The 27971-nt window shown below is 38.1% G+C and overlaps 4 protein-coding genes across 4 annotated transcripts; 1 reads left to right on the forward strand and 3 right to left on the reverse strand.

Moving 5' to 3' along the window:
- Positions 1-1139: 1139 nt before the first annotated feature.
- LOC103720210 lies at positions 1140-2217 on the reverse strand. The gene is made up of 2 exons (XM_008809813.3): positions 2032-2217; positions 1140-1927 (listed from the first exon to the last, which is right to left on the reverse strand). The coding sequence occupies exons 1-2, from the start codon at positions 2060-2062 to the stop codon at positions 1404-1406; spliced, it is 555 nt and encodes a 184-aa protein (XP_008808035.2). The 5' UTR covers positions 2063-2217; the 3' UTR covers positions 1140-1403.
- A 1878-nt stretch (positions 2218-4095) lies between these two features.
- LOC103720209 (mitoferrin-like) lies at positions 4096-10221 on the reverse strand. Its single transcript, XM_039133002.1, has 2 exons — positions 9115-10221; positions 4096-4567 (listed from the first exon to the last, which is right to left on the reverse strand). Exons 1-2 carry the CDS (start codon positions 9868-9870, stop codon positions 4361-4363), a joined length of 963 nt encoding a protein of 320 aa, XP_038988930.1. The 5' UTR covers positions 9871-10221; the 3' UTR covers positions 4096-4360.
- LOC113463593 (protein EMB-1-like) lies at positions 4913-9108 on the reverse strand. Its single transcript, XM_026809656.2, has one exon. The coding sequence runs from the start codon at positions 5257-5259 to the stop codon at positions 5002-5004; it is 258 nt and encodes an 85-aa protein (XP_026665457.1). The 5' UTR covers positions 5260-9108; the 3' UTR covers positions 4913-5001.
- Positions 10222-14809: 4588 nt separating the features above from the next.
- LOC103720208 (DEAD-box ATP-dependent RNA helicase 18-like) lies at positions 14810-27922 on the forward strand. The gene is made up of 11 exons (XM_008809811.4): positions 14810-15148; positions 16934-17170; positions 18107-18367; positions 20268-20347; positions 20470-20575; positions 20671-20784; positions 22622-22720; positions 22798-22887; positions 26128-26234; positions 26303-26446; positions 26636-27922. Exons 1-11 carry the CDS (start codon positions 14882-14884, stop codon positions 27090-27092), a joined length of 1962 nt encoding a protein of 653 aa, XP_008808033.2. The 5' UTR covers positions 14810-14881; the 3' UTR covers positions 27093-27922.
- The last annotated feature ends 49 nt before the right edge of the window (positions 27923-27971 follow it).

The raw sequence follows: 27971 nt of genomic DNA on the forward strand, positions 1-27971 counted from the left end.
ATTTCAAGCAAACTGACGGCGCTTAGAGTTAGAAGAACGCATCAAAAAGAAGCCAGGAAGACTGAATCACCAAGCCTAATTATATATATATATATAGGCATAAGTGGAGTTCCAACTTCCTGAACGATCTATTAATTCTGCTAGCCGGTGCTTTGAGGTGCACTATCTTGATCCTCAAAATAAGCTTTTGGTGATAATCAGCCCTTCTTGCATTTAAAAGGGAGGAAGAAAAAAATGCAAGCCAACTGCTTTTGAACAGTTAACAAAGAAAGTTTCATTCACAAGGCACACATGTCCTCTAATATGGTGCACTAGGTCATTATTTAAAATTTACACCTGATTCGTCCACATTTAATTGTAGTACTTGGTCATCAAATTTCCTATATCCTGGAGAAGGAATCCACATGTAAATCTAACCCACTAATTTGATATTTTGACCAGTAAAGTATCATCTCAAGACATTATGGAGTGTTTGTGTAGGGTTCAGGCCAACAAAAGGTAGACAATTAAAAGGTACCAACACATGCAGTTTAGTGTCAGGAGAGAAAGGGGTACTATTGATGAAATTTCACAAAACACAAAGAATGGAGATGATCACTTCTATAAAGGTTATGGATTTGGTAGGTGAAGATTATGGAAATATTGTGGAAGCTTGGGGGTTCCTACTTAAGTTGTTCAGTTGTTCTGCCTTCTTCTTGGACTTACTATGCTGCAAACTTTGGTTTCCCCTGGAATCATCTTGTTAGGGATGATGAAACTTCACAAGTGTTTTTTCTCTATTACCAACTCCTTGATGAAATCATCTTATCACTCAACCTGAGTATGTCTTAAATACAAACTCTAAAAATATGAAACTAGGTTTACAAACACTGCAGTATGGAGAGGATTCGGGAGAAGCCAAACTGAACTCTCTATGCAACATAAGAGGCTTAAAATAAAAAAAAATCTTGGTGCAAGCAATGCTGTTCAGCTTGCCAAAATTTGTGCACATAAAAAGTTTTGGAGAATAAGCGAGATCAAATATTTAGCCCAAAATGAGTGCTCAACAATTCAACCCTATTGGAATTCAAAGCCTAAAAAGATTTCCAACAAAGTTCCAACGAAGCATATCAATTTCCATATTTCCAGCAGTTTAAAGATTTTCAAGAAAGTAAAGATTTCTCTTTTGAAATGCAAATCATACTCCTAGAAGTGACAATTATGTCATACTCTCATAAGAATCGAGCTCACATCCTGTGAAGATATCGATGGAAGAAAACCAACAACGATGCTAAAATAATGAGGTGGTGATATCTCCATCATACTCATTTCGCCACAGATGAGGGCAAAGCCCAATTTTTTCAGCATAGAGAGTGATATAAAGTAAGATATATCATGATCAGATATTAAAGATCCAGCCTTTTTTAGTTCTGGGGAGTGGCCTCGCCTCTAAGTCCCCTGAGCTGATTCACCCACTGGTCTTCTGGTACTCGATTCACCCAATCCGGAGGGATCCCTTGGAACGAGACCCCCCTCATCGCGTCTACGATCCTCGCGGCGTTCTCTGGCGTCAGAGGCGCGCTCCTCCGGCTCTCGTCCTCCCTAAAAGCCCTCGAGATCGACGCCTCCCTCTCCCTCGCCCTTTCCTCCTCCTCTTCCTCGTCGTTGTGGTCGTCCTCTTCCATTCCTCCACCTTCGCCATCTCCATTCAGATCCAATCCCGAAACACCGTTCACCATATGGATCTGGAAGAAGCCAGGGTTAGAGTTCTGGCCGTGGATCGGACCGCTGCCGCCGTTGGAACGAACGGGGAAAGAGACTCCGAAACCTCCTCCATCATCATCGGAGTCGGAGGCGGAGCGGTCATCATAGGCGGAGATCGGGCGATAGTAGCCGTCGGGGCCGGCGACGTCGGAATCCGCGTCGGAGTCCGCGGCCGAGCCATTCTCTGCAGACATGGAAAAGAGACGAGGAGGGTTTTAGAACGGAGTCAAGAATCAAGGAGCCGACGAGGATAAATTAGGAACAAGGGAAGAATAGAAAAAGAGTTACCGTGGAGGAGATCGCCTAGCGAAGCAGCCATTTAAGCGGAGGAGGAAAGGGCCGGGACGACGATGCCTCCGGAGGCCGGAATCGCTGCTCGAGATCAGGAGGTATCCCGTCACGCTCGGCTCGACGGTAGCTGTAAGAGGACTGGGTGCTAAAAAGGTCAAATTGGCAGAATTTACGAAATAAAATTAAAAAACAAGAGACATGGCTGCCAGATAAACCAACATTTCATTCATATTTATTTTGTCTGATGAGTAATAGATATAAATTTTAATATAATAAAATATTTTATATTTAAATTTATTTTAAACAGCTATGGACATAATATAAACATAAATATAAATATAAATTAAATAGTTAAATTTTATAATTGGTTAAAGTTATTACTAAGTAAATGACAATTTAAGTTAATAGCATACTTATATATTTCTATTAAAAGTTGATAAATATTATATAAAATTATAAATAAAATCGGATATTTCTATATGTGTTGGATAACTGCCTATTTATATCTATTTTTTTATAGATATAAATATAGATATTAGTTGGATACTTAAACTTTTATATATCGAATAAATTTGGGTACGAAAGATATTATTTTATTCACTTGCACATCTAGTTGCTAGGAGGTGAATGGGGAAGGAATATGCTCCCTCTTGAGATTTTGTTTAATGGTATTTCTAGTCCTCATAATTTTTTTACAAGCTTCGGATAGCAAAAAAACCTATGTTGGAAAGATTAACGTGGTAATTGTTTTACTGTAGACACAAGTCTTATGCCAAGGGAAGCTCTCCTCCTGTCGTACAAATTACAAGCTGGTAGTTTTCTGGAAATGGAATACAAGCTGACAAAATATGCACCACCATGAACATGCTTTGTCAAAAGGATCTTTTAAGATTTATATAGCAGTGTTTTGGATTGTCTTAGATTATCTCCATGCTCACGCATGCACTGCAAAAGAATCAAAATATGCTGAAATGTCAAGTGTTAATTTATCACTGTAGTCACTAGATTTTGCCTTTGAAGCTGGTCTTATGCCATTGGAAGATCCTCCTTGTGGTGCATGTTGTACCATACATCTTTTACTTGAAACCAAGACAAGTGCGTGAGAAGTTCTGCATACCACGGCCTGGAGGACGCATAAATACTAGCATATGACATCTCATCAGTTTACCTGCAATTTCTTAACATGACCGAGACTGGTTGGTGTTTTATTGTCAGGATCGAAATCGTCGGGACCGCTACCTTGACCACTAAATTGTTCTTCTTTTTTTTTCGCTAGGAAAAAGAAAAGAGGGAGGTGAGGAGAACCTTACTAGCATAGCAATCTCCACTGGCCCCTCCCCACTGGAGAATGTTCGATACGGATAGAACCTTTTTCACTCATACCCTCTCCACTCGTGAGAAGCCCCACCAGTGGGGCAACCCTTTTACGTATGAATACGTCACACCAGCATCACCTAAGTAATCGACAAACCAGATAGCGATTCCACCGAGCAAATCAGGTAGGGGGTATCCGGTCTCCATATTTAATTGATGCCCGCGTGTTTCGAACCTAGGCCACTTTAATGGAATCAAAATTCCGTTCCCACCATGCTATTATCTCGATGGTGACCACTTTATTGTTTGGGCGAGGGATTTCTCTGCAGCTGTTTGGCTTAAAGAACGGGCCGATCCTACAGTACAGTGCATGGAGGAGTAAGGGAATGGTATTTGAGTAGCCTTGGGTTTCATTCCCCTTCTGTCATTTTTTTTTGGTAGCGCTATGAAAAGGATGATTTCCTTCAAGTAAAAACTAAATTTGTTGTTTGAGACGGGGAAGGTGACACTCCCACTTCCCACCGTATTTCTAAAGGAAAAAATTGAAAAAGGTACATCGCCATTTGGGGAAGTCATCACGCCAAGCTTTAGCAAAATTTGAGAAGCCCTTCATATCCTAGAACAAAACCTCTGTTTCTGCTGTTGATTCCAGGAATAAATCATATCTTTCAATCGTCAGCCATAGTTGGCAGGCTTCCTTGCATGGTAGAACATGCACGCAAAAAAAAATTATAGTACTCCATAAGCTAAATCAAAGCAACTTGCATCCACATAATAAAGTTATTACCGATATTATTTGAACAAGAAATTATACAAATAAATGTCATTAAATAGAGGGGGGGGGACAACAAGCCACATCGATTATGCTTGGCACAGAAAGCAGCACCCATGGAAGATGCTTATTTCGATTGGCCAAGGAAGCATATCACTATATAAGATTGAGGAACGGCTATCCTCGAAGACAAAGGGCGAAGAAAAAAGGCAGGGAAAAATATATCTTTCCTACTAAATCTCAGGAAAGCCTCTTTCGGTCATTGAACCCTTGAAAAAAGGACTTTGATGCTTCATATGTAGACCAGCAAATAGCAGCCGCCGGAGCGTGGAAAAGCATCCTCGGCTTCCATCCCCTCAGGAGCCCAACATACCCATCGCGCCTTACTATGGTTCGTACAACCTCTCGTATAGAGCTGCTAGAGAATCTGTCACAACCACAAACACCCTGTGGAACAACAAGAGACGATTACAGTCGAATCTTCAGCCAAAAAATTAGAGGGAAAAAAAGGTAATAGATTTGCAACAGATATAATGGTCTGATTCTAGAAAACCAATTAAAGGAAATCGTGAGTCATGTAAAACAATTAGCAAGTAGATGAGTTAACACAGTTCCAAAGTGACTTCATAACAAGGCAAAGATTTTTTTTTTCACACCAAATATACTATTAGTTTGCGTTAAAACAAAGCAGTAGGCCGCATACAAGTAAGCCTCATGAGGCTCAAGCTGCCTGTTGAAGTCCTACCACCGCATAAACCCGACACCAAAACAAAGAAACTCAGAAACACCACCTTGAAACAGAAAAACCAACCCTGCCACCAACTCCTAACTACAACTAAACCATTCTTATTAGTCCACCCCCTACAGTCAGACATACTGCTCTACGACCTACACTCGGACTCATGGATATTGATCCCTTCAATGGCAGCACGCTCCCCTCGGGACTCATCCATGGTGCTGAACTTGCCCTTGCGGCCCTCTGCCCCCAGCTGCTCCCTCCATGTTTGCCCTCCAAAGCTACGACCTTCAGCCAGATGCTCTTGGGACTCAAGGCTCTTGCCACAGACTCCACCAGGGATCACAATCTCTCCTTGCCTCGCACTGGCATCGGGCCCAGCCCTCTCCTGCTGAGTTGCCATCTATTGGCTCTTACCAACCACTGCCCGCTCTCTCAAAAGGAAGTACAAGAAAGAAAGATGTTTGTGTTTCACTCCCACGTGCCAACAACTTGACTTACTTCCCTACAAGGCAAAGGCAATCTAACACCACAGACAATATCTAGAAAACTGCTGACATCTTGATAAAGTATGCTTTTCTTTTGGAGTGGAAGCAGATAGCAAGTCGAATGATCATTTTGATCAAGTTCTATCTCATACTGGATAGAAACAAACAAACAAAAAACCAGATCCGGACTTTAGTTACTTGCCACATACCAAGAAAATAGTAGTATCACCATTCCGAACTATGAACAGTATCTTAGTGCTCATAGGCTATTTCTTTCGACCAAGGTTATAACCAGGAAATTTGGGCTTATTCTGGAGCTTATCATGATCATGAGTTTGACTGGACTGTGGATCTTCAACAAATGCTTTGGTTTGGACAGGCAGCCTGGTCAGAGTTCAGCCTGTCACAGCCCTACATGGTAACCAAGATATGGAACCCACCGAGGAATCATGTGCTCAACTAGGAGAAAGAACTTTTTGACCAACCATGTAGATTTAATAGCAACATACTGGCATTATTGACATAATTTCATAATCCAGTCATGGTGGCTAACAACCAACCATCAGGGGAATTGCTCAAACCAAGTATCGGCACATACCTTAGTACCGACACTTGGTACAAGTGAGGTATCGACTCTCAGTACCCTACCAATACAGTACATCCTATATCAGGTAGTACAGTCCAATACAAAAAAATCTATGGTTCCCACGAACGATAAGAATTGGGTATATCCAGACAGACCCTAGATCCACATGGCCCACGGGCTTAGTTGACACAATTTGGCAAGGATTACGATGCCCTTTATTTACCAAAGTAATGCATTTGCAACAAATTCACAATAATTAAAATCTAGTTGCCTGATTTGGCCTGCAGGTCACCACCATCACTCCCTCAAATTTAAATGATCATATGTTAAGAATTAAGATACCTAATAATTGCCTAAGTGAAAAATCAAAGACAAACCCTTCAAAAAATTTACTCCACTCCAAATAATCTGCTAAGTCATATCTGAAGCCTTGATGATTATAGTGTCACCTTATACCAACATGCATTTAATTGTGCTCCAATGTTCCAGTCCTAGGGGCTTGAGGATAGCTGCATGGGCCACCACTAACTTGCATCTAGGGACGCCTCCATGGGTCTTTCAAGCAACATCTTAACAAAACCAAAGCTTACATCTGTATGTTCGGGTACAAACCAGATAAATCATAAACTATGAGAAGGCACCATTAGAAGATTGAAGTGACGACAATCTCCATGCCCGTAAGCGTATTGGCCACCATTTGCCAAGCGGCAGGCACCTAGCAGATATCCTGGATTGGTACTATAAGTTTAACTGAGAATACCAAATGGTTCTCACAAATATAGTCATTGAGTATCTCAAGCAAGTCGGCATTACATAATGAAATATCTGAACATCTAGGCAATTGCCACGATCACAGTTGTTCTTTTTCTTTCGATCTCTGTTTTTCTTTTTTAAAAATTAATGTGAGCTTAGAGTGTATGATCAGTCAGTAATCAAGGATTTGTTATGTCAAAGGATAGAAGTACGCGACTGTCCATTAGTGATGCACCTCCATCCATAGTTACAACAACCAGTGGAACTTGTAAAAGATCAATATATCTAATATAGGATAATAGCAATTTATCTATCAACTTAGTTTTTAATAAGACAGGTATCTCCCTACTTTTCAATCTTGAGCTATAGTACATTAGAAGTTTTAACAACTGAAAGGACATCATCATCAAGCAGCAAATAGCTCATGCAAGGAATAAACATCAGTTAATATCTTGTATGGTATGACAAGTTTGTATTTGTAAAAGTCCTAAGCACTACAACTTAATTAGGAACTCAAACCAGTTCAAGGCTAGATCATAAGTAAAATCCATTAAGGCAGAGTAATTCAATGTTTAAGATATACCAATGCTATATACTAGATCAATTAAGTTGGATCGTGCTGGTATGACAACATGAAGAACATTTTCTTTATTTGCAGCATTTTGATAAAGTTCTAAGGAGCCGAGGAAGTGCAAAAGAAGGAAGAGCAAAGGAATAAGGTGGAAGAAAGTTAAAGATAATTAATCAAAATGAGATGTTCACTTGATTTATAAGCTATCACCTTCATTTTATATCGTGTCAGCACTTAGTGGAGATAGTAGGCTAGATGATGTGATTTGTGACAAGAACATACAGCTTTGCAATACTTATTATGCTGATACATACGAGAATACCATGTTAATGTATGTTGTTGGAGTTCAATTTATGCATCATCTTAGATTCAGCTATTCTTACACATGTTGAAAAGGCAATTCTAATGGTACGAAGCTTCGCTATTAAACAAGAATTTTTCTACTCTTCTAGTTTAATCACATGTCACACCATACATATGACTGACAGATATCAGGAATGCATGCATCTTTATGTTATGAAATCATAGATCTCTAACATACGTTGTCTTAATTCTAGGAATTTTAGTGCAATATCCATTCAAGTTCCACAAATAGGTCAGACATCATCTTTTTAGAAGGCTTTAAAAAATTTATCGTTTGAGGACCACGAGATTTTCTTCTTTTTTTTTTAAGTTTTCTTTTCTTCATACATACTTTAACCTACAGTCATAATTTTAGTAAGCATGCTCGATCTGACATTAGATACTGGTATATCAACCTTCAATTTTACTTGCCCACTTGAAATAGATGAAGAAAGGCATAAGGCTACAATGACATGATGCAGGAACGAGGGACTTTAACGGACCTCACTGTTATGTGTTAATGAAACCATACCCTTATAGTCATACAAAAATTTAAGTTCGCCATTGTTTATACATTCAAGTAATCTAGAAGTGAAATCAGAATCTTTCTATATGGTAAGTGATTACTACAGTTCACCTCCAACAAGTTATTAATATACATCTTCATGTTCCTCACCCTCTTTTTAAATTCCTCTATCCATTATACTCATCACATGTAACTTCCGGTTTGGCTTTTAACATTGTGTCAGATGGAATAAAATCCAAAACTTTGTTTAAAAATTTCACTATCACACACCAACATCTTATGGGTGATTCTCCAAGCAAAATTGCCTTTAGGGCCATGTACAAGCACACCCATATTGAGTTTACTTGAATCTGGCAATATCTCCTTAAATAATGGATAAACAATCAAAGAATTTATTGAGCAGTTGTTTGCAATAATGAGAAAAATATTCTTCATGGCTTCTTTCATCAAAGTGGAACCAACAACTTGACAATCCTCTTCTCCTCTCCATTGGTTACAAGTCATAGAGCTCCACTGCACTGAGAATTTTCCTTTAAAGTTGATGATAATATTATTAAGGAATTGCCATTTGCAAGATTCCAATAAACTTATTATAATAAAGTTCCTTCTAATTGGACCTCCTCTACTAATGTTGTGACCATGCGGAGATTCCATCTTTCACCAGAACAGAATAATATTTTAATGCCATTTATGTCATTCGTAATTAATTAGTTACGAATATTTATCATGTTCTCTATAAAGGTGGATTCGTCTAATATGATGCATGATGCATGGTTAACCCCTTTTGACTTACTTGAAGAGCATCATCAGCAACAGTCTCACCATGCTCAACAACTTCATTACAGAAACAAACATCTGAAACAGTAACTAATTCAGACCTCCAAAAATGGAAATAAAACTTAATAGAATAAATCCCAACTCAGCAGCAAAAATAACGGAAAAAAATAATTTATAGATTTAGTGATAACATAAAATCTGCTGAAAAGCTTTACCTGGCACTGCAACTGGGTTTTGACCACATCGAGAGGAGTGGTAACTGCCGCCGCCAAGGCTCCAGCAGCGGCCCCAGCCGTGGCATGCACGACAAGCCTCTCATCATTGGCACTGTCAGGCGAAACCTCCGTCAGCCCCCTCTTTACCGCCTCATAGGTCGCGAAGTGGACCGCCGTATAGGGGGCGTTCATCAGCACCGTGGTCCGGTACGATGCGTAGAAAGCCCCGAATCCCTCCTCCCTCAGTACCTTCCCGACGCAGTCGGCGACCCCCTTGTATGGACTGCTCTTGAGCTGCAGCCTCTGCTTCACCGTGTCCATGGGAGTGAACACCGCATCACTGGCTACAGTAGCAAGAACCCCCGACGAGGCATGGGCGACCGAGTTGTTGGGGTTCCCCTGGGAAAGGAACTCTTTTGAGATCTCGTAGACGGAGAAGTAGACAGCGTGGGCGGGGCCGGCGCCGAGACCCATGGCGCCGAGGCCGCGATAGAGGCCGAGGGGGCCCTCAAGGCGGAGGACAGAGCGGAGGGCCTGGCGGAGGCCGACAGGAGGTTGGCAGGGCGGGGAGCCGGCCTGCATCCGTGTCTTGAGGGTGTCAACGGGGAACATGGCGGTGTGCTCGACGACGCCGGCGACGGAGCCGGCGACCATGAACTGCCAGAAGTCGAGGCCGTCATGGGAGACGCTGAGCTCGCCGGCGGGCGCAGGGGGCAGGAGGTCCGGGGGCCTGAACTTTGGGGACGCGTCGGCCATGGAGAAGAAGAACTGGATCTAAGGTTCGGGTTAGAACTATCAGGCAATAAAAGGGATTGGAACCGGCGATGGAATCGCTATCACGGTTGTCTCACTACACAACAACAGCAATTTAGGGGAGGGGACGGGGGGGAAGGAGTCACATCGGATCAAAAGGAGGCGGAGAGTCATCGGAGGGAAGGGATTGGATTGGATCGTAGCGGAGACATAAGGGTGGTGGTGGTGGATGGAGCTTTCTTTTCGCGGTTTCGCATATATTCTTTCTTCCGTCCCTGAGGCTCTTATACTTTTCTCTTCGATGGTTATTTATTTATTATTTTTTCAACAAGTTTGGAGTCCGAGACAAAGAAGGGGAGAGAGACGAGGCGAGAGAGAGGAGGACGCGAGCTGCCGCCTTTGATTGAGGGTAGGGTTTTGTAATTGGAAGGGCGCGGCGGGGCCATCTATCAAACACTTTCGGCGCATTTGGGTGTGGGTCTTTCCCACAAAATTAGAATACTGCCCAGCAACCGAGTACGTTTACAATAGGCAATTTACAGCCGTTGAAATATTAGTCAATTGACACCTCGGCTTCAGCCCGGGAGGTGGAGTTGAGAGCAGCCTGACTTGAATTATGTGCGACGTGCTTTATAGATAAGAGAGGTTCTTCTTGAGGGTGACTCTACGATGATCATTGGATGGATCCTGCATAGTTCAGATGAGGTCGATGATTACCATCCGTTGTTGAAAGACATTCGGACCATAATTTGTGATTAGATGACTATTCAGACAAAGCATATATTTAGAAAGGCTAATAGAGTGCAAATTAGGTGGCATCTTTTATCACCAACCATTCAGAAGACCGCCTATAGGTGGTTGGAAAAGGTGGAGTTGCTAAATGCTGAGGTATTACCTTTTGATTTGTTTAACTATATTCGTCCACGCTATGTTTGATACTTCAGTCAAAATATATATATATATTAGTCAATTACATATATAAGTATATGGCAGCATGTAGTGCAAATGGTGTACTAATTTTAATGGTTCCTTGGGATCTTCTCGTGGTTTTCCAAATTTTATTGTGCTTGCAAGCATTGTACTTCTACCGCTTGCAATACCAATTTTTGGAAGTAAAATCCACGGTATAAATCAAAGTTTATAAACTAGTGGGATAAGGATATCCTGGATTCCAGCTATCTCGGATTGCCCGGTAGATATCCTTTCTATCTCTTTCCTTATTCTTTCCTATTTATTTCTTATGTACTTTTTTTTCTCCTTTCTTTTTTTTTTATTTGTTTCTTTTCTTTCTTCTACTCCCTTCATTTATTTTTTATCTTTTTCTTCTTCTTTCATGCATGAATAAATTTTGATGTCCTGTCCCTATCTTGGTCCATTTTTTAGTAAAAATGGCACTATAGCAAAAAAAAAAAGTCTATATCGACGGAATTTTACTAGTACTCAATAAAATATATTATTATAAATGCTCTCTGGTAATGATTTTAAGAAATACCATAAAAAATATATAATGTTACAACGATTTGTTATTAGTGTTACTATAAGTTATTATATTTCAACAGTTTTTTATAACCTTTATAACAAATTATATTCTATACTAATAGTTTTAAAATTTATTGCAAAAGGTTTATAATATTGTTAAGATTATTATGGATGTTGCTAATTTTTTTTATATTATGACGGTACCTTGTAAGAACAATAATTTTTGGTTAAATAAAATTATTTGGCAATATTTTTTTCACAATACTAACTATTTATCGATAAAATAAATTTTGGCATCTATTTATCATTGTACAACAAATGATTTTATTGTCATTTATTTATAATTTATTTTATTGTAAATTAGTATCAACAGGTAGTAGGAAAAATTCAACAGGCCAGTTTTTTGTTATGATTTTAACTACTACTATATATCTTTTTTTTGTTACACTGCAGGACGCGATAGCCAAAACACTCCGATCAGACTTATAATCCTGGAATATAGTATAGCGGAATGCTAAATACACACACAAGTGGGGAAATATAGCAAATGGATGGTATATTGGAGTTATACAAAATATCATAGCCCCTCAAGCACATGCACATTAATGTGTGAACTCACACGCAGTTGCATAGATTTATCCAGCTTTCCAAACTCTCGTAGGATCCTTATCAAGCTCTGTGCAGGCAGTTTTCATCCGCTACTTGCACCATAATCCTAACCAACCAATGATTATTTGGGTATCTCGTCCAGCCGAGTTAGCGACTAAATTTGTGTTTGTTTTCTGGGAGCTCCCACTTCCTTGCTTTCTTAAAATAAACTTTGATGACAGTACTACTGAGCGCAGTGAGAGAGGGGGTGTGAGTTTTGTCACCAGAAACCATCATTTCAGATTTGTGGCGGCTGGCGGACGATGGATTATGGACACCTCAATTACTAGAGCGGAGCTGCGGGCGGCATGGAAGGGCATCTCCTTTGCGAGGCGCATTCTAGGTATGGAGTGCATCCACCTGAAGGATGATTCGGCCTCTGCGATTGAGGAGGGTCGTGTACGACATTCTGAGTCGGACGGACAGTTCTTGCTCCTTGACATTCGACGAATGGTTGGAGAGTGTAGCTCCTTTAGGGCCACTCATATTTATCGAGAGGCTAATATGGCAGCCGACTAGGTGGCCTCCTATGCGGTGCATCACTCGGAAAAAAAAAAAGAAATATATATATATCGTTCCAAATGCATTTGGCTTGGTAGGGGAACTGGGGAAGGGACCATTTCCATGCATATCACCCAACGGTAGGAGACAAAATCTTGGCCCACGGCTGCGGTCGTACCCTCCACACGTTACGAAACAAGAGTTTTGGGAGGTCGCGATCTCGCCGCCTTTCTTCCGCGTGCACGACAAACTTGAGCCGGACGCCTCGCACTGCCGAACGATTGGCAGTTACCCCATCCAGGTGGAAGAAGAATAAACTCCCACGCCTCTCTCGATCAGTCGATCTCCACAGCTTCTCTCTCTGGATTTTATTCCCTTATCTAATTCCTATTCCTTCATCCACTGAAGAAGCGATGTCGACACTACTCAGCAAAGTCCAGTTTTATACGTCCTTGTCGACACTACTTAGCAGTCTTGTTTTATATGTCGCTGTAGTTGAGTTCTCTCTTATCAGAATCAAGGTTAAATGGAAGCTGCATCATTATAGTTACAGGAATTTGCTGAAGGTTTGGAAGGAACACAGAGACTCACAAATAAGTGAATAACATATGTGAGTGATCGAGTGATCATAAATGAACACAGTATTCTTGATTTCGGTTATCAGAGAACAAGTCAGAGAATCATTCAGGCTGATGAAAAATCATACTTGGAGAACATTGTTACCATCCGGCCCTTTATACCGCTTGCCAAGACCAAAGCACATTCAAAAAGACATATCCCAGAATCAAATTTAAATATGTTGAGTTAAAATGATGAAAAATAATCGACGATATAGAGCCGGCTAGTAGTCAATGTCAAAGCCATGCTAGTGGCTGAAGTACTGATGGAAAATGCCCGAATAGCTAAGCATTATCGGTATCGATCAATTATTGAGAGTCTAGATTGTGCTATAGTTTTCACAATGATTTGTTTCAAACAACTATAAGACTGCAGATTTAGATGAACTTATATGTATTTTTGTATTGGCAGGATGTTTTATGTAAAACTCTGACTAAAAGTCTGCAGATCAGAACCAAGATGTGCTAATTATAATACTTTTGAGTTCTACATAAGAACTCCCAAAGTCGGCAAGCCGTCAGCCGATTTGCGTTTGAGTAGTGCAATTTTACAAATTAATCTCTGTCTAATGTTGATATTATTTATTTAGTATATATGTATATAATATTGGCTTGTAGTAAATTGGCCGTGCAGGAAGGTGAGGTACCTATAGGCACTTCACAAGTCGCATTCTAAAGTTGGATGCTTTTTAAATTTTAGTTGCTAGTTTTTTAGTGGAATAATTTTGACAAAGTTTAGTTTCAACCGTAAAACTAAAACTTTTGAGGATTTATATATAATTATATATTTCTTATCTGTCAGGGTGTTTTATATAAAATCCTGAGACAAAGTTACGCAAATGACTAGAGCAATTTTACATATAGCCCCCCATATTGATATTATTAATATGCGATATATAGGATATCGAGTTTTTGAGAGTAAATAACAAAATAGCTATGGCCACCTCCAAATAGTTGCATTCTAAGGTTGTGCGCTTTTGAAATAGTAAAATATTTTTGGCAATGATTTGTTTCAACTATAAAGATAAAAGCTTTTAGAGATGTATGCATAATTATCTGTATATTTTTATCTTAGAGGTGTTTTATGTAAAATCCTGAAGTCAAGTCTTAAACCGAACCTAATAGTTGATATTTCTAAAAGTTTGGGTTGTTTTGTAAATTGCATAAAGTCGGTCAAGTGACTGCCGACTTATGCACGCATAAAGCAATTTTACACATAGAACCTTGTATATTGATATTATTACACTTACCAGCTAATGTCCTTTTGACGGTGTAAAGTACCTACGCCCGTTTTAAATAGTTTACTTCTTAAGTTGTGGGCTTTTTAAATTTTAATTGCTTAACTTTCAGTAAAATAGTTTTGACAATGATTTGTTCTAACTATAAGGTTAAAACTTCTTAAGATCATATGATATGTACTTTTCAGTCGTACAGGGTGTTTTATATAAAATTCTAATGTCTAGACACAACAGCAGATAGCAATATGCAACAATTATAACTTGATTAACTTCTTAGGTTTTATGTAAAACAGCAAAAGTCAGCGAGGAAATTGAACTCAATAGTTGAAAAACTTATATATATGTAATGTTAATTGCTGCGGAAATTACTTCACACTTTACAGTAGTATTTTGCGAAAAACACCCTCTCAAAAGTTAACATTATTTCATATTAGTACGGAAGGCGGGCAGGTGCCCTGGAGTCCCTCCTAAAAACCCTAGTGCGAGCACCGAAACGAGAAAGGCCTCCCCGGCGAGAGAGGAGAGGCAGTCATGGCGGAGTCCGAGCCCTCGAACCGAGCGCTGACGACCACTCGCTTCTCCGAGCTGAAGCCCCCTATCTCGGAGCCCGTCATCCAAGCCCTAACCGCTGCCGGCTTCCACCTCTGCACGCCGGTGCAAGCCGCGACCATCCCCTTGCTCTGCTCCCATAAAGATGTCGCCGTCGACGCCGCTACCGGCTCCGGGAAAACCCTAGCCTTTATCGTACCCTTTGTCGAGATCCTCCGCCGAGGCCCCTCGCCCCCCAAATCCCACCAGGTTCTTTTCTTCTTATCTCTATGTGTCTCGATCTATAGTTGGTTCTTAAATTTTTAATTGTTGGCTTTTGGTTCTTGAGATAGATTTTTAATTTGGACCTGCGCAAAATTTGATCTTGGAATTCTGCCGTGGATTTTTTAATTTGATAGGATGGGGGTGAAGTAAGGGAACTCGCACGGCTGACCTTTCTTGGAATTTTTTTACTGAAAAAAAGCTTTTTTGGATTGCAAATGCTTGAAAACCTAAAGAATAGGAATGGAAAAGGCAACTTCTTACAATTGTGAATTATCACCAAGAAAGGAATTGTCTATTAAGTTTCTATTGTTGGAAATGTGACCTAGCGACAAGAAAGGGAAAATGGAAGAAAAAGGGATGTTATTGAGTTGATTTTGTTTGCTGTTATTGGGAAGGATATGCACTTGGGCGGAGTTGGGCATGTTTAATTTATTTTCAGGTGATTGTTGTGAGAGAGTCTGGTGATCATGAAGATCCTGGAAATGGTATTGTTATTGATAAAATTCTGCTTGGATATGCTATTTGTCACTTATATTTAAGGATATGGAAGTAGGCAGAACTCTTTTGGCAATGCTATTCTCATGTGTAGCTCAAGAGGACACCTTAAGATGAATCTTGAGACTTTAAAATACTATCTGAAATTAAATATGTTGGACTTCTACTGGGGAAGACTGAAATGAGATACTTGTTTGCTTTGGATGAGACCATCACAGTTCGTCTCAAAATATTATCTTTAGCTGGAAGAGATTAGAATAGATATTCTCTCTCTAGAGCCCATTAGAATTGGTTTGAACTGTTCGAATCGAGGCAATACTTATAAGATTGATGGATTGGCTGTAACTGAAACATATCAGACCCAAGGCTAGCTGAAATGGGTTCTGAATTCCTACTCTTCAGCCTCTTTAGAATCCTTTGATGTAATAAACTTCAAGCTTGTGCCAAAGAAAAAAGGTAAAATGTAAAATAGAACGAAGGAATGTTTCAGGGGCCCCTTGGTTGACTATCATGAGTCACAGTTGTTTTGTACAATGGACTCTTAGGCAAAATCAAATTTATCACTTATTATCTTTGAGAATATCATGTGTACTATCGCTCCTCATTTGTCAGATGTTATTAAAGTCAGGGTCAAATTGTAAATAAGGTCAAATTGAGTCTTATAGAGGATTTAAAGATAACCATATTTTATATGAGTAAAAATACAGTATTACATATTTTTATAGTATGAGTAGAAAAGCTACTATGTCTACTTTCCACATTTTTTTAGCTTTATAGCTTAGTTGATTTGGTGTCTGGATTAACTCGCCTACAATATTCATTGCATAGTATTGTTGGTATATTTACTGTGCTGGTCATTGATTGACATGGCTAGGTATGCAAAATTTCGATCTTTTTGTTGTTGTCTGCTAAAATAGGCATGCTTATGTAAAATGATTTCCTTTGTATATTAAGTTATAGTCATGCAAGCTAAAAGGTTTATGATAACTGACAACCACCATATGACAATACCATTCATACATTTGCTTTTTGTGAGTGCATGTATGCTGGGTTGTGCTTCTTATTGTGCTAATATTTCTGGAAGTTTCCAAATGAACACATGGCTTGCATTTTTTTTTAAAATTTATTTAAACATAAGAAATTTTGATTGCTGGTTTGATGGAAATAAATTGATTATTTTTGGCACATAATTGTTGTGGTTACAATTTGACGACATTTCTTATAATTATAATGATATCATTCAAGGGTATCTAAGTGTGCACCTGTGTATATCAGGTCATAGGAATGATAATCTCTCCAACGCGTGAATTATCATCACAAATATACCATGTTGCACAGCCTTTCTTCTCAACGATGCCTAATGTTAAATCTATGCTTCTTGTTGGAGGGGTGGACATTAAAACGGACATCTGGAAATTAGAAGATGAAGGTGCAAACATTCTAGTGGGCACACCTGGAAAGCTGCATGATGTGATGGAGCGTCTAGACATCCTAGATTTCCGGTCACTTGAGGTATTCTTTTATGTTTATTGGTTTGATTCATGTAATAATTTAATTGTTAAAGATAAAGTTGTAAAAAATAGGCATGGATTACTTAGAAAGGACAATGAATGATCAATAGAGTTTAGTTGACTCGCCTATTTTTCCCTATATATGAATGTATTTGCTCTTATATAGATCCATGATGCTATAAGAAAAGTGATTGGCTTAAAAGCATCAATCATATATTAAAAGTTTCATTCTTCATGGCTTAGTCTAATCTTCCTATGGCTATAGTAGATGTGCCAACCCTAGCATTGTAGTGCAAACTCGTATTTTTAGTTCTGCGTCAATCATGCATGCCCACTAAATTCTCAATATGGTAATATCATGATACATGAGGGCTTCCTGCCAAAGAAAAAGGAAAAAAAAAACAAACAGAAAATAGAAAATATGCAAAGGCGCCAACTGAATTGTTCCTTTTGATCATAGATGTCCTCCAAACCATGCATCTATAGGATTACGACATCTAATTACCTTTCATGCTTTTTATTAATATGGTTCCAAAGCCTTATGTATATATGTATGTATGTATGTATGTATATTGCTGACTCATGACATACCATCTGCAATGCCTTTAAAAATCCTGTCCATTTGTGTTTGTATTACATTCAGGGAAAAGTGATTCTCATATGTGAAATATACATGAATGGATTGAATGTGTGTGGGCAGTGGGCAGTACACAGCATGAGAGATTTGTTGTCTGCTAGAAATTTTTTTGCAGGCATCTGAAGGTTTGCTTTGTCCCTTGTTAGGTGGGATGACATCTCTCAATCTACCATTCCATATTTAATGTCTCCCATATGAACACCATGCATATGCCTGTTCATATCCTAACACCGCATTTTAGATTCTGATGCATATATCGACCTCTTTTTTATTGTTTATTTTTATTTTGGCTACCAACAGATCCTTATTTTGGATGAGGCTGATAGACTCTTGGATATGGGATTTCAAAAGCAAATTACATCTATCATTTCTCACTTGCCGAAGCTCCGTAGGACAGGCCTTTTTTCAGCTACTCAAACGGAGGCAGTTGAAGAGCTCTCTAGGGCAGGATTAAGAAATCCTGTTAGGGTTGAAGTTCGAACAGAAGCTAAACCACTACATACTTTGGAATCTTCACAACAATCAACCACTTCTAGAACACCTTTGGGACTTCATATTGAGGTATATTCATCAAAATATCTATTAATGTAATTAAAGTTTTTATTTACGAATTCACTAAATACTCTTTTGTTGAGCATTCATCATCTATTTATTTTTGTTATTGATGCATTACACATGTGAACAAATTCATTTTTCTCAATATTCTTTTCATTTTTTTGATAGATCTTTCATGTAAATCTGTATTGACATTGGTTTTTCTATCCGACATGCTTGATCTTTCATTAGCCTGGGTGTTAATTATTATCAATTGTCCTTCCCCTGAACTTCGCTATAATGCTTAAGACTTTTGCCTGAAGTTATTTTTTGCTGAAAATACCTGGTATGTCACGTATCATTGGGTGCAAGGGCAAAAATGGTGGACTATCGAAAAATTTGATGTCCTATTTTGGTAATGATTTTTTTTTTCATGATGAGTTGTATATTGTCTTGTTATTACATCAGTAAACTTGATAGCTTTATGTGTATGAGAACATTATATAGTCTAATTATAATCTTTATTTGTTACTAAGATTTTAATTTGTATTGCTGAAAGGTTTATTGGTTCCAAATCAGGCATTTATAAGTTCCTGAAGATGAAAACAAGCTTTTCAGCATTTGATTACAACAATTATGCAGAAACCAGTCATAAAAGATCTATTTCTAATCATTATTGCTATAAATTAAAATGGAATTTTTAAGGAGCACGTAGGATTTTTTATTTATATTTTTATTAACCGACCCAACTAGTTTGGGACTAAGGCTTAGTTGAGTTGTATAGGAATTTTTTTTTTATTGATATGTTCTGCATAATGAAGGCAGATAATGTTATTCATTTACTAGGGAAGAGCATGATATGAGGCATTGACATATTACGCACCTTGATTGATTTAAAAGGTGCATTAGATCGCTTGATTAAATATAGCCTAAGTCTTGCTAAAATTTTCCTTGAGCAAAATTTCTAAATGCTGTCTAGTTATTGGTGAATCTGGAAGTTTAGTGTTCGTAAAAAAATTATGACCTTTAGTTTGTGCGGTGTCTTGTATATATCACTTGCCAAAGATCATTCATGATTAGAATGGTCAATTATTTTCTCTACCTAGTCTGCATGGAATAATTGAAGTTTTCAGTTACAAAAGATGCCTATCAAGCATTTCCTGTTCAAACTCTATCTGACAGCTGATCAATGATAATGCTATAACGATTGATATTTCATGGAGTGAGCCAATATTTCAAATGCCATTTATGATAAATGTACTATTTGTCATAAGTAAACCAAGCACTTAAATAATACTTCCAAATTTCACCAAATTAAGATGAGGTTATGTCATGAGGTGGCTTGATAATGTGTAAAGGCTTTATGCAGGTTGAGAGTGCAAAATCTTAAATATTTATCAACGGATATAAAAGGATTTAGAACTTAGAATTAGGGCTTAATAATTAAGGTTGAGCCTTTTTCTGTGCTGTTCTATTACTCCTCCTCATGCTTCCTTCCACTTTGTGGATTTGAATTGTGAGCAATGTAAAGTGCTTCATCCCTTCCATTAAATTCTGTTCCCACTTTGTGCTTCAAGATTCAGAAAGAACAATGGGATGCAGGAAACTTTCATGGAAGTAAAAGAAAGTTTTTGTCTGTGGAGCATGCCTCGATTGATAGGAGTTGTGGTGACAAATGAGCAATAAAACAGATCCCCACCTAGTAAGGATTTTGGTAGGTTTCTCTTAAACTTTGACGGGGAAATAAAATCTTCACGACCACTAACACTTCTTTTAGGCATATTTACACTATAGTCAGATATAGTTTCTTGGTGTATAATAAAGTGTTATTTGAAGCATATTATGCTAATGGTGTACCAATATTATATAATTTTTCTCCCCTCTCAATTGCTTCACTTAAAACTAATTCTAATCTTTTTTTGTGCAGTACCTGATATGTGAGGCAGAAAAGAAACCATCACAGCTTGTTGGTTTCCTGTCACAGAACATATCAAAAAAGATAATTATGTAAGAATATGCATGATCTAATAGATATATTATCTGCCTTTCTATCCACATGCTGAATGTGGCATGACTATGATGCATCGCTAACTTGTTACTTTAATTTCTCTATATGTTTCTGATTACAGCTACTTCATGACATGTGCTTCTGTTGATTACTGGGGGCTTGTTCTTCCGCAGCTCGCTGTTCTCAAAGGTTGTCCACTGATTCCTCTTCATGGGAAGATGAAACAGGTAAGGTAGACAATATAGCAAGATAACTTGGTCGTCTTTAACATTTTGAAAGGCTAAACGCATTTGGATTTGGCAACCTGTGCTTTTCTTTGAAGATTGCAAGGGAGAAAGCATTAGCATCATACACGGCACTTTCAAGTGGTATTCTGCTATGCACTGATGTAGCAGCAAGGGGACTTGACATTCCAGGTGTTGATTGGATTGTGCAGGTAGATCCTGGTGTTGTTAGTCCAATAGATTCTCCCTTAAGTAAATTTTTGCAGTGATCTGTTTTCTCAATCATATCAATTGACACAAGTGGAATCTTAGCTTAGAATTTTAAAAGAGGAATCATTAGTGTTCTTAGTTATGTAAGTTCATATTGGCATCATCTTTGCATTTTGTTTCCATGAGAAATTCAACTAAAATGGTAAAGCAAGATATTCCTTTTTTAACAAACAGGAGACCATGAAGAAGCATTACGATTAGGTGATTTGAGGGACCTAACAATCCAATGTTGGGGAATAATATGTTTTCGGTGCTAATTGTAGAATGCTATCGCTTGCAATTTGGAAAAACTGATCAGACCTGATATGAAATCTTATTGGTGCAAGTTGAATAATGATGACATGCAATTTTGAGTTTACCTTGGAAAATACATCATCTTTCATTTTATTCTGAATTTAATCGAACTTTACACATATGGGTTGTGATAAAACTACCTTACGTCTCACTTCTTCAAATCTGTCCATTGCATGGTTGAATTCGTTAGTAATTTTTAAAGAGCCTCAAGAGTCCACAATTTTCAAGTTTATTTTTCAAGCGATTAGCGTGATATCTTTAGGCCTCTTTTGATACAAAGTCAAGATTCATTGAATCATTGGTTGTAGTTTTTATTAAAATGATCATGAGCGGCCGTGTGCTTAGAAAGGAATTTGATTTGTGATATTTTTATTAAAATTCATTGAAGATGAGATTTTCCTGATAGGTTGAAGTATTATTTTGCCAATCTTTCAAAGGAAAAGCATTAGATGTACAAATTGGGCTCTCTTAAGATGAGGATGGCCACAAGGGTTCTTACATTGTGTTTGCCACAAGCACTTGCTAACTTTTTGAGAACGGAGCAAGTATTCCAAGTCATTTCATCTTTTACTCCATTAAGTGAAAAATGTTCAATCTCATCTACATCACATTAAAGAATGGTTGGCTGTTGAGGTTATTGACCTCATGAAGTAGATTACAATTCTAGATAACCAGTATCTCGTGGAGTTCTGACCATGCTAGCAAACAATTTTGTGGCATTATCATGTTTTAGTCTACCTAATTTTCTCCTTTAGTTTTTAGAGCAGAACTACATTTCAGGTTCCACGATTTTTTTTTTTTTTGTGGCTTTTCTTTAATTCTTTTGTGTGTGTGGGGGTTTTTTTTCCCTGTGGGTGGGGTGGCTCAAACACAGCTTCCGGCAGCTTTGACGAATATCCTGTAATCTTCATCCCAGAGGTCAGCAGCCTTGATGTTAGCTGACAATCTATATATTTTTCCTGAAATTTTCCTCTTGCTGCATCAATACTTTCCTTTTTCTGCTATTACAATCAAACTCCCATTGTCTTTCTTGTGCTTTTCATTTTTTTTTTTCTCTTGCCTTTTCATGTACGATGCTTGACTTCTCCAACATGAGAACACAAATGGCATGCGTTTTTCCTCACCTAACTTTCATGTCCGAAAATCAACATTAAAATAGATTAAACAAACAAATTGGAGAGATGATGGTCAAGAGCTTATTGTTATTCTTGAATATGTGTGGGAAAGACCTGTAATGAAATTCGTTCCAATATTAAATAATGAAAGTGACCTGTTTTTCTGGTCAATATATATTTTAATTATTTGAGTTTAACTTTACTATTTGCAGTTGAATATATGTGAAATTTAATAACTTGAGAAGTAGTCTATTAATTTTAATCCCCTTTCTGTTATCTTGTGGTTCTATATAGATCTTAATATCTACCATAATGTCTGCATTTTTTGAGTTAGGAAATAGATTAATAAATTAATATGTTGAACGTGCAGTATGATCCCCCTCAAGATCCTAATGTTTTTGTACATAGAGTTGGTCGGACTGCACGAATTGGCAGACAAGGAAGTGCTATTGTATTTCTGTTACCAAAGGTTTGCTTGGGCATACATTTTTTGTACTACTAAATTCCCCCTTGAAAAGTTATGAGTTAAATGATATTTACTTGCAGGAGGATGCTTATGTGGAGTTCCTGCAGTTAAGAAGGATACCTCTTAAAGAAAGGAAGTGTTTCAGTGATGCCTTGGATGTCATTCCTCAGGCGAGTATCTGTCTTTCAGATCTATATCTTATGATTATATTTTCATTTGCATTTGTAAAAATATCAAGTTTAATTTGTGACATAACTTTTCATTTCTGAGAGGTGTTTCTGGTATCCAAAATCTATAATGTTGTAGTTGATAGGAATCTTAAAAAGCGGAGCAGATGATAGTGTATCCATGAAATCTACTGCAGATGCTATTGAAACGATCCAGTTCATGACATTAGTCGAATCAAATTGACTTTGCCAGCTGTGAAACCTTTTGTAACTTTGTTAACCTATACCAACTTGTTGGGTTGGTTTGATCTCTAAAACAGCCAGCAATAAACCTTCACTCTTCTCTAAAGAATGGGTGGCAACTTTCCTTCAGATCACTCCAACCATGAAAAAGGTAGGATTTATATTTGTCACACACTCACACTTGATTGCAACTAAACACTGCATGATGAACTTTGCGAGCTGCAACAACAGAGAGTGCGAGCTGCAACAACAGAGAGTGCGAGCTACCCTGAATGGATGATTTCTGCATTGAACACTTGAATGGGGGGAAATCTTGACAAGTGTCTTAACATATATCTGTTATAACAAATAGTTCTGAGGCAGGTCATGTATATTTAGTTTGTCTGGTAATGGTATGCAAAGGTGTGTAGCAAGAATTCAAAGTAATTTTTTATACCTGAAAGCCAACCCTTATGTGAAGAAAGGTTATTGTCATGGGATGAGAGACAAGTGCTTAAATTCAAGAATCTGATGTCACATATTTTTCATTTTTATGTAGTTCACAGAAAGGTTGTAGTTGCTTGCTGAGTCAGCAGTGCAGAAACTGTCTGTCGGATCTCCTTTACGTGACTATTGATTCATTTTATTTTTTGTTTTATTTCCATTTTTAGAAATGTTGATTGTTCAGTTATTTTGTGTTAGTACATCCCTTAAATCTTTTATCTATCACTTTCTTAGTTGATGCACACACTTGCACTCATGGACCATGGTATGCATGAATTTATAGATGCATGCGTGGACGTATACACATGCATGATGCAACTGCTTGTCAAGTTGGTACCTATGTAGTGTTGTCTTCTTCATTCTCATTTTTGATGTTTTCAAAATTGTACTTTGTAAGTCTATCAATTTATTTGAGATCTAACAAATAATATGGTTGTGGATTTTCCCTTTTTATACTTGTTAGTTGAACTTGTCTTGCCAAATTTCAGAGATACTTAACTAGGTATCAACTTTCAAGATTTGACCAACCTATAGGGGTCCTGTTTTGATTCCACGAGAAGCCCTTGGTGCTACTAGAACAGAATGAATTAAATGTACTTTTCCTAATCGATGAATTATGGCCGAGAGGAGACCACCAGTGTCCATGACCTGACCACCTTACAACCTGTGATCAATCTAGAATAGTTCTCTATACCTCATTATCATCAAGTGGTCAAACTCATCTAATCCATACATACTCGAAATATGTACCCACCTACATAAACAAATGTGATACTGTTTGCCTTTTATCTTTTTCTGTAATCACTTGGCAGCTCTCACTTGCCCTCTTGACTATTTTTGAGCATCTTGGAGCTTTTGCTTGGTGCATGCTATTTGCAGATAATATAGTTAGTGGATAAAACTAAGGTTAAAGTTAATTGTAAGTTAGAATTATGGAGTGGATTAGAAAATAAAAGACATAGGTTAAATAGGATCAAAACGGAATGTATGGAATGCAATTTTAGTAAAATTAGAAATAAATATGATTGTGGAGTGAAAATTGAAGATCATAAAGTTTCTAAGAATGATCATTCTTGATATTAGGTTCGATTATTCATGTGGGAGGGGAGATTGAAGAGGATGTTATCAATTGGATCAGAGCAGGTTAGTTAAAAGAGAGAAATACAACTAGATATTATGTGATCATAGGAATATGCCAAGTTGAAAAAAATTTATAATACAACCATAGGACTAGCTATGCTTTATGGTACATAATGTTGGACAGTTAAAAATAACAGAACAAGATAAGTTTGGCCAAAATGAGAATGTTGATATGGATGTATGGTTACACAAAAAAGATAAAATAAGAAATGAAGGAGTGATTCGATATATGTAGAAGGAAAGAGAGGTAGAGGTAGACCAAGAATCACATGTGATGGAGTAGCAAGGAAGGACCTAATTTTGCTACATCTTTTAGAAAGTGTGGTCCTAAACAAAGCAGCATGAAGGAAAATGATTCGTGTAGCCTGATCTCGTTTGGGAGTAAAGCTTAGTTGAGTTAAGTTGAGTCAGTGGCTTTTGCTTGTGATGTCATGGTAATTCCCAAGCTTTCTTGGCACTGTATTCAATATTTTTCTCTCTCGGAGCTTCTTGATCTAGAGCTGCCACCTCAAGCCAGTTTTCTCCAATTTTGAAGTCTCGTGCTACCTTTTGTTAGTTTGTTTTGCCTTGGTTCCTTTTCTTTCTTTTTTCTCACATCAAGATATTTCAATACATAAAGTCATATTAGAATCCTTTTTTCGTTCCTCTTGCTTTTATTTTGAGTTATTTTGATAGCTTTACTGTGTTTATCATCAAGTTTGACTCACCAAGAATTTGATGCTTTCTTTTTGCAAAACATGTTTCCTGTTGGGTAACTGTAATGCCCTGCAGACATCTTGAAAAATCAGTATCACTTTCTTAAAGTTTGGCTTCTCTTTGTGAGCATTTAAATTGTTTGGTCAATTACCATTCTGCTTGCATGGAGAAGAGTTGTATGTAGGGTCATCTGCTCAGGTCTTTAAAATGAGGTGATTGTTGTTGATAATGGCCAGCAAGATTTTATCTTATGTTCTACGTACGCCTGGAATGTGACCTCTACATCTATTTGCTGTTATTGCATTTGTCACCCTGTGCCTGCTTTGTGCAGGTTTCGTGATAGGAAAACTTTATAGCTTATATCTATGACTCATATAATCTGGCCTGCAATCACACTACAAAAGATGAACAAAACTCCAGAACCTTTTTTATTTTTGCCAGTCTCATAGGTAGGCTTTATGTATTTAGAAGCTCCATTGAAAAAGGATGCCAATGACCAGCCTGCCCAAAGTCTGTTATGCTGTATTCTTTCCATTATGCATTTGTCTTTTTTAATTCACAATTCTTGTCTATAAAGAGTGCAATCACGCCCTTAATCTATGTTTAAAATTTATACATCTTTATCAAATCAAACTGCTACTCAAAGATCATCTTAAAGATGATGAGAATCAACTGTAACAGATAAGATCTGCTGCAAAAGAAGATCGTGATGTCATGGAGAAGGGGCTTAAAGCATTTGTGTCATACATCCGTGCATATAAAGAGCACCACTGCTCGTACATCTTCAGGTTGTCATAATCCCTTCTTTCTTAATCATCTATAATTTTTTTCCAAGTTCTTAATAGCTGCCTTTCAGGTGGAAAGAACTAGAAATCGGGAAATTGGCCATGGGATATGGCTTACTGCAGATCCCTTCTATGCCAGAGGTGAAACATCATTATCTCTCAGTTGACGGTTTTTCTCCTGATGATGATATTGATGTTACTCAGATTAAGTACAAGTAAGCAATTTTTTAGAGGCAATATTAGCTTTCCAGTCAGCACCATCTTTGTGGTTGTCTTTGGGTGGCATTGCCTGTTCCACCATTGCATTACATGCACGAGGCTGTTGCGCCCAGGAATGATTCGGCTTTTCCTTTTTGCAATCCTCATTTCTTTTCCTAACATTGCTTACTAATGTTTGGATTTAGAGACAAGGCTAGGGAGAAACAAAGGCAAAAGGCTTCACAAAGGAAGGAAGCAGAATCCCAGCAGGGGCCAAAATCAGAAAGAGTGAAGCAGATCCCAAATGGTTCTATTCCTGTTACGAGGAAGAAAACAGGTAGGCAACGCAAAGTGACTCGGACAAAGGAGGATGATGAAGAGTTAGATCAGGACTACCGCTTACTGAAAAAGCTAAAGAGGGGGGAGATTGATGAAAGCGAGTATGAAAAGCTTACTGGTTTTGGAATCTTTGAGGAACAGGGTTCATCAGATAGCAACGCAGATGACCCTGGTGTGAAAACCTCTATGGTATACAAAAACAGAAAATCAAAGCTAAAACAAAGAGGAAATGCGAAAAAATCTGGAGGAAGAATGGGGGATCGCAAAGGTACTAACCGCTTGAAGATGAAGTCAAAAACCAAGATCAATAAAAGGAAGAAGTAACACGTTATAATATGCCATGCTGCTTTATGATTGCTTCTCGATGATTCAGATTGAGTCGCAGAGATTGTGCAACATATAAGCCGAAGTGACTTGATTGAGCTGGAGCCAGATCCAGCCAACGTGGAAATAGCTAGTAGTGTCTTATGAGTCATCTTTGCACTAGACCCATAGTGAGGCAGCCATGCAGTTTTGGGCATGTCGATAGCTGTAGTCTTGCTGGGTGATATTGTTTTGTTCTATGGCTTCTCAAAACAATCCTTGGACTACTGATCAAAAGTAAGGATGCGACATGGGCAGAAACAGGTCCAAATTTTAATGGAGGCAGTAACTCGAGTTTCCGCTTTTAAAGGTGCTAGGAGGAGGCTTGTTTCCCCTATAATTTAGTTTTGTTACAGCACTTCCCAAATTCGCCATCTTAAGAAGATAGAGAACTGTGAACAACCTCAGGTATCTACAGAGGGCTGTGTACCTATCTGAATTCTTGTGACATTTAAGATGCAAGAATGGTGAGAAACGTTATATCTGCTTCTACTGGAGAGTTCATGGATCAATTGAATTGAATTACTTTTATTGGTAATTTATGGTAGATGTGGTTAAATTAGGACGGCAGCATCCGCAACTGCGAGCTTGATCTAGCATCCATATTCACCATATCAGTCACAAAAATTAGTCATTTTCCAGCTTGTATTGTTGTAAGGAGCCACTTTGTAATGACTTGTCGACTCTACGGCAATCACAGGAAACCTGATCAAAATTTTCCGAAGAATTTGATATGGCTAACAATGTAAAAGCAAATATTTATTTGGTCAGGTTTTGCATCCTTCTCTCAAGGCCATGTGTTCCAGCTTTCTCTCACCATTGGCCACCCTATATTTGCTT

The sequence above is a fragment of the Phoenix dactylifera genome, chromosome 13 (genome assembly GCF_009389715.1).
Source record: "Phoenix dactylifera cultivar Barhee BC4 chromosome 13, palm_55x_up_171113_PBpolish2nd_filt_p, whole genome shotgun sequence".
Lineage (NCBI taxonomy): Eukaryota > Viridiplantae > Streptophyta > Magnoliopsida > Arecales > Arecaceae > Phoenix > Phoenix dactylifera.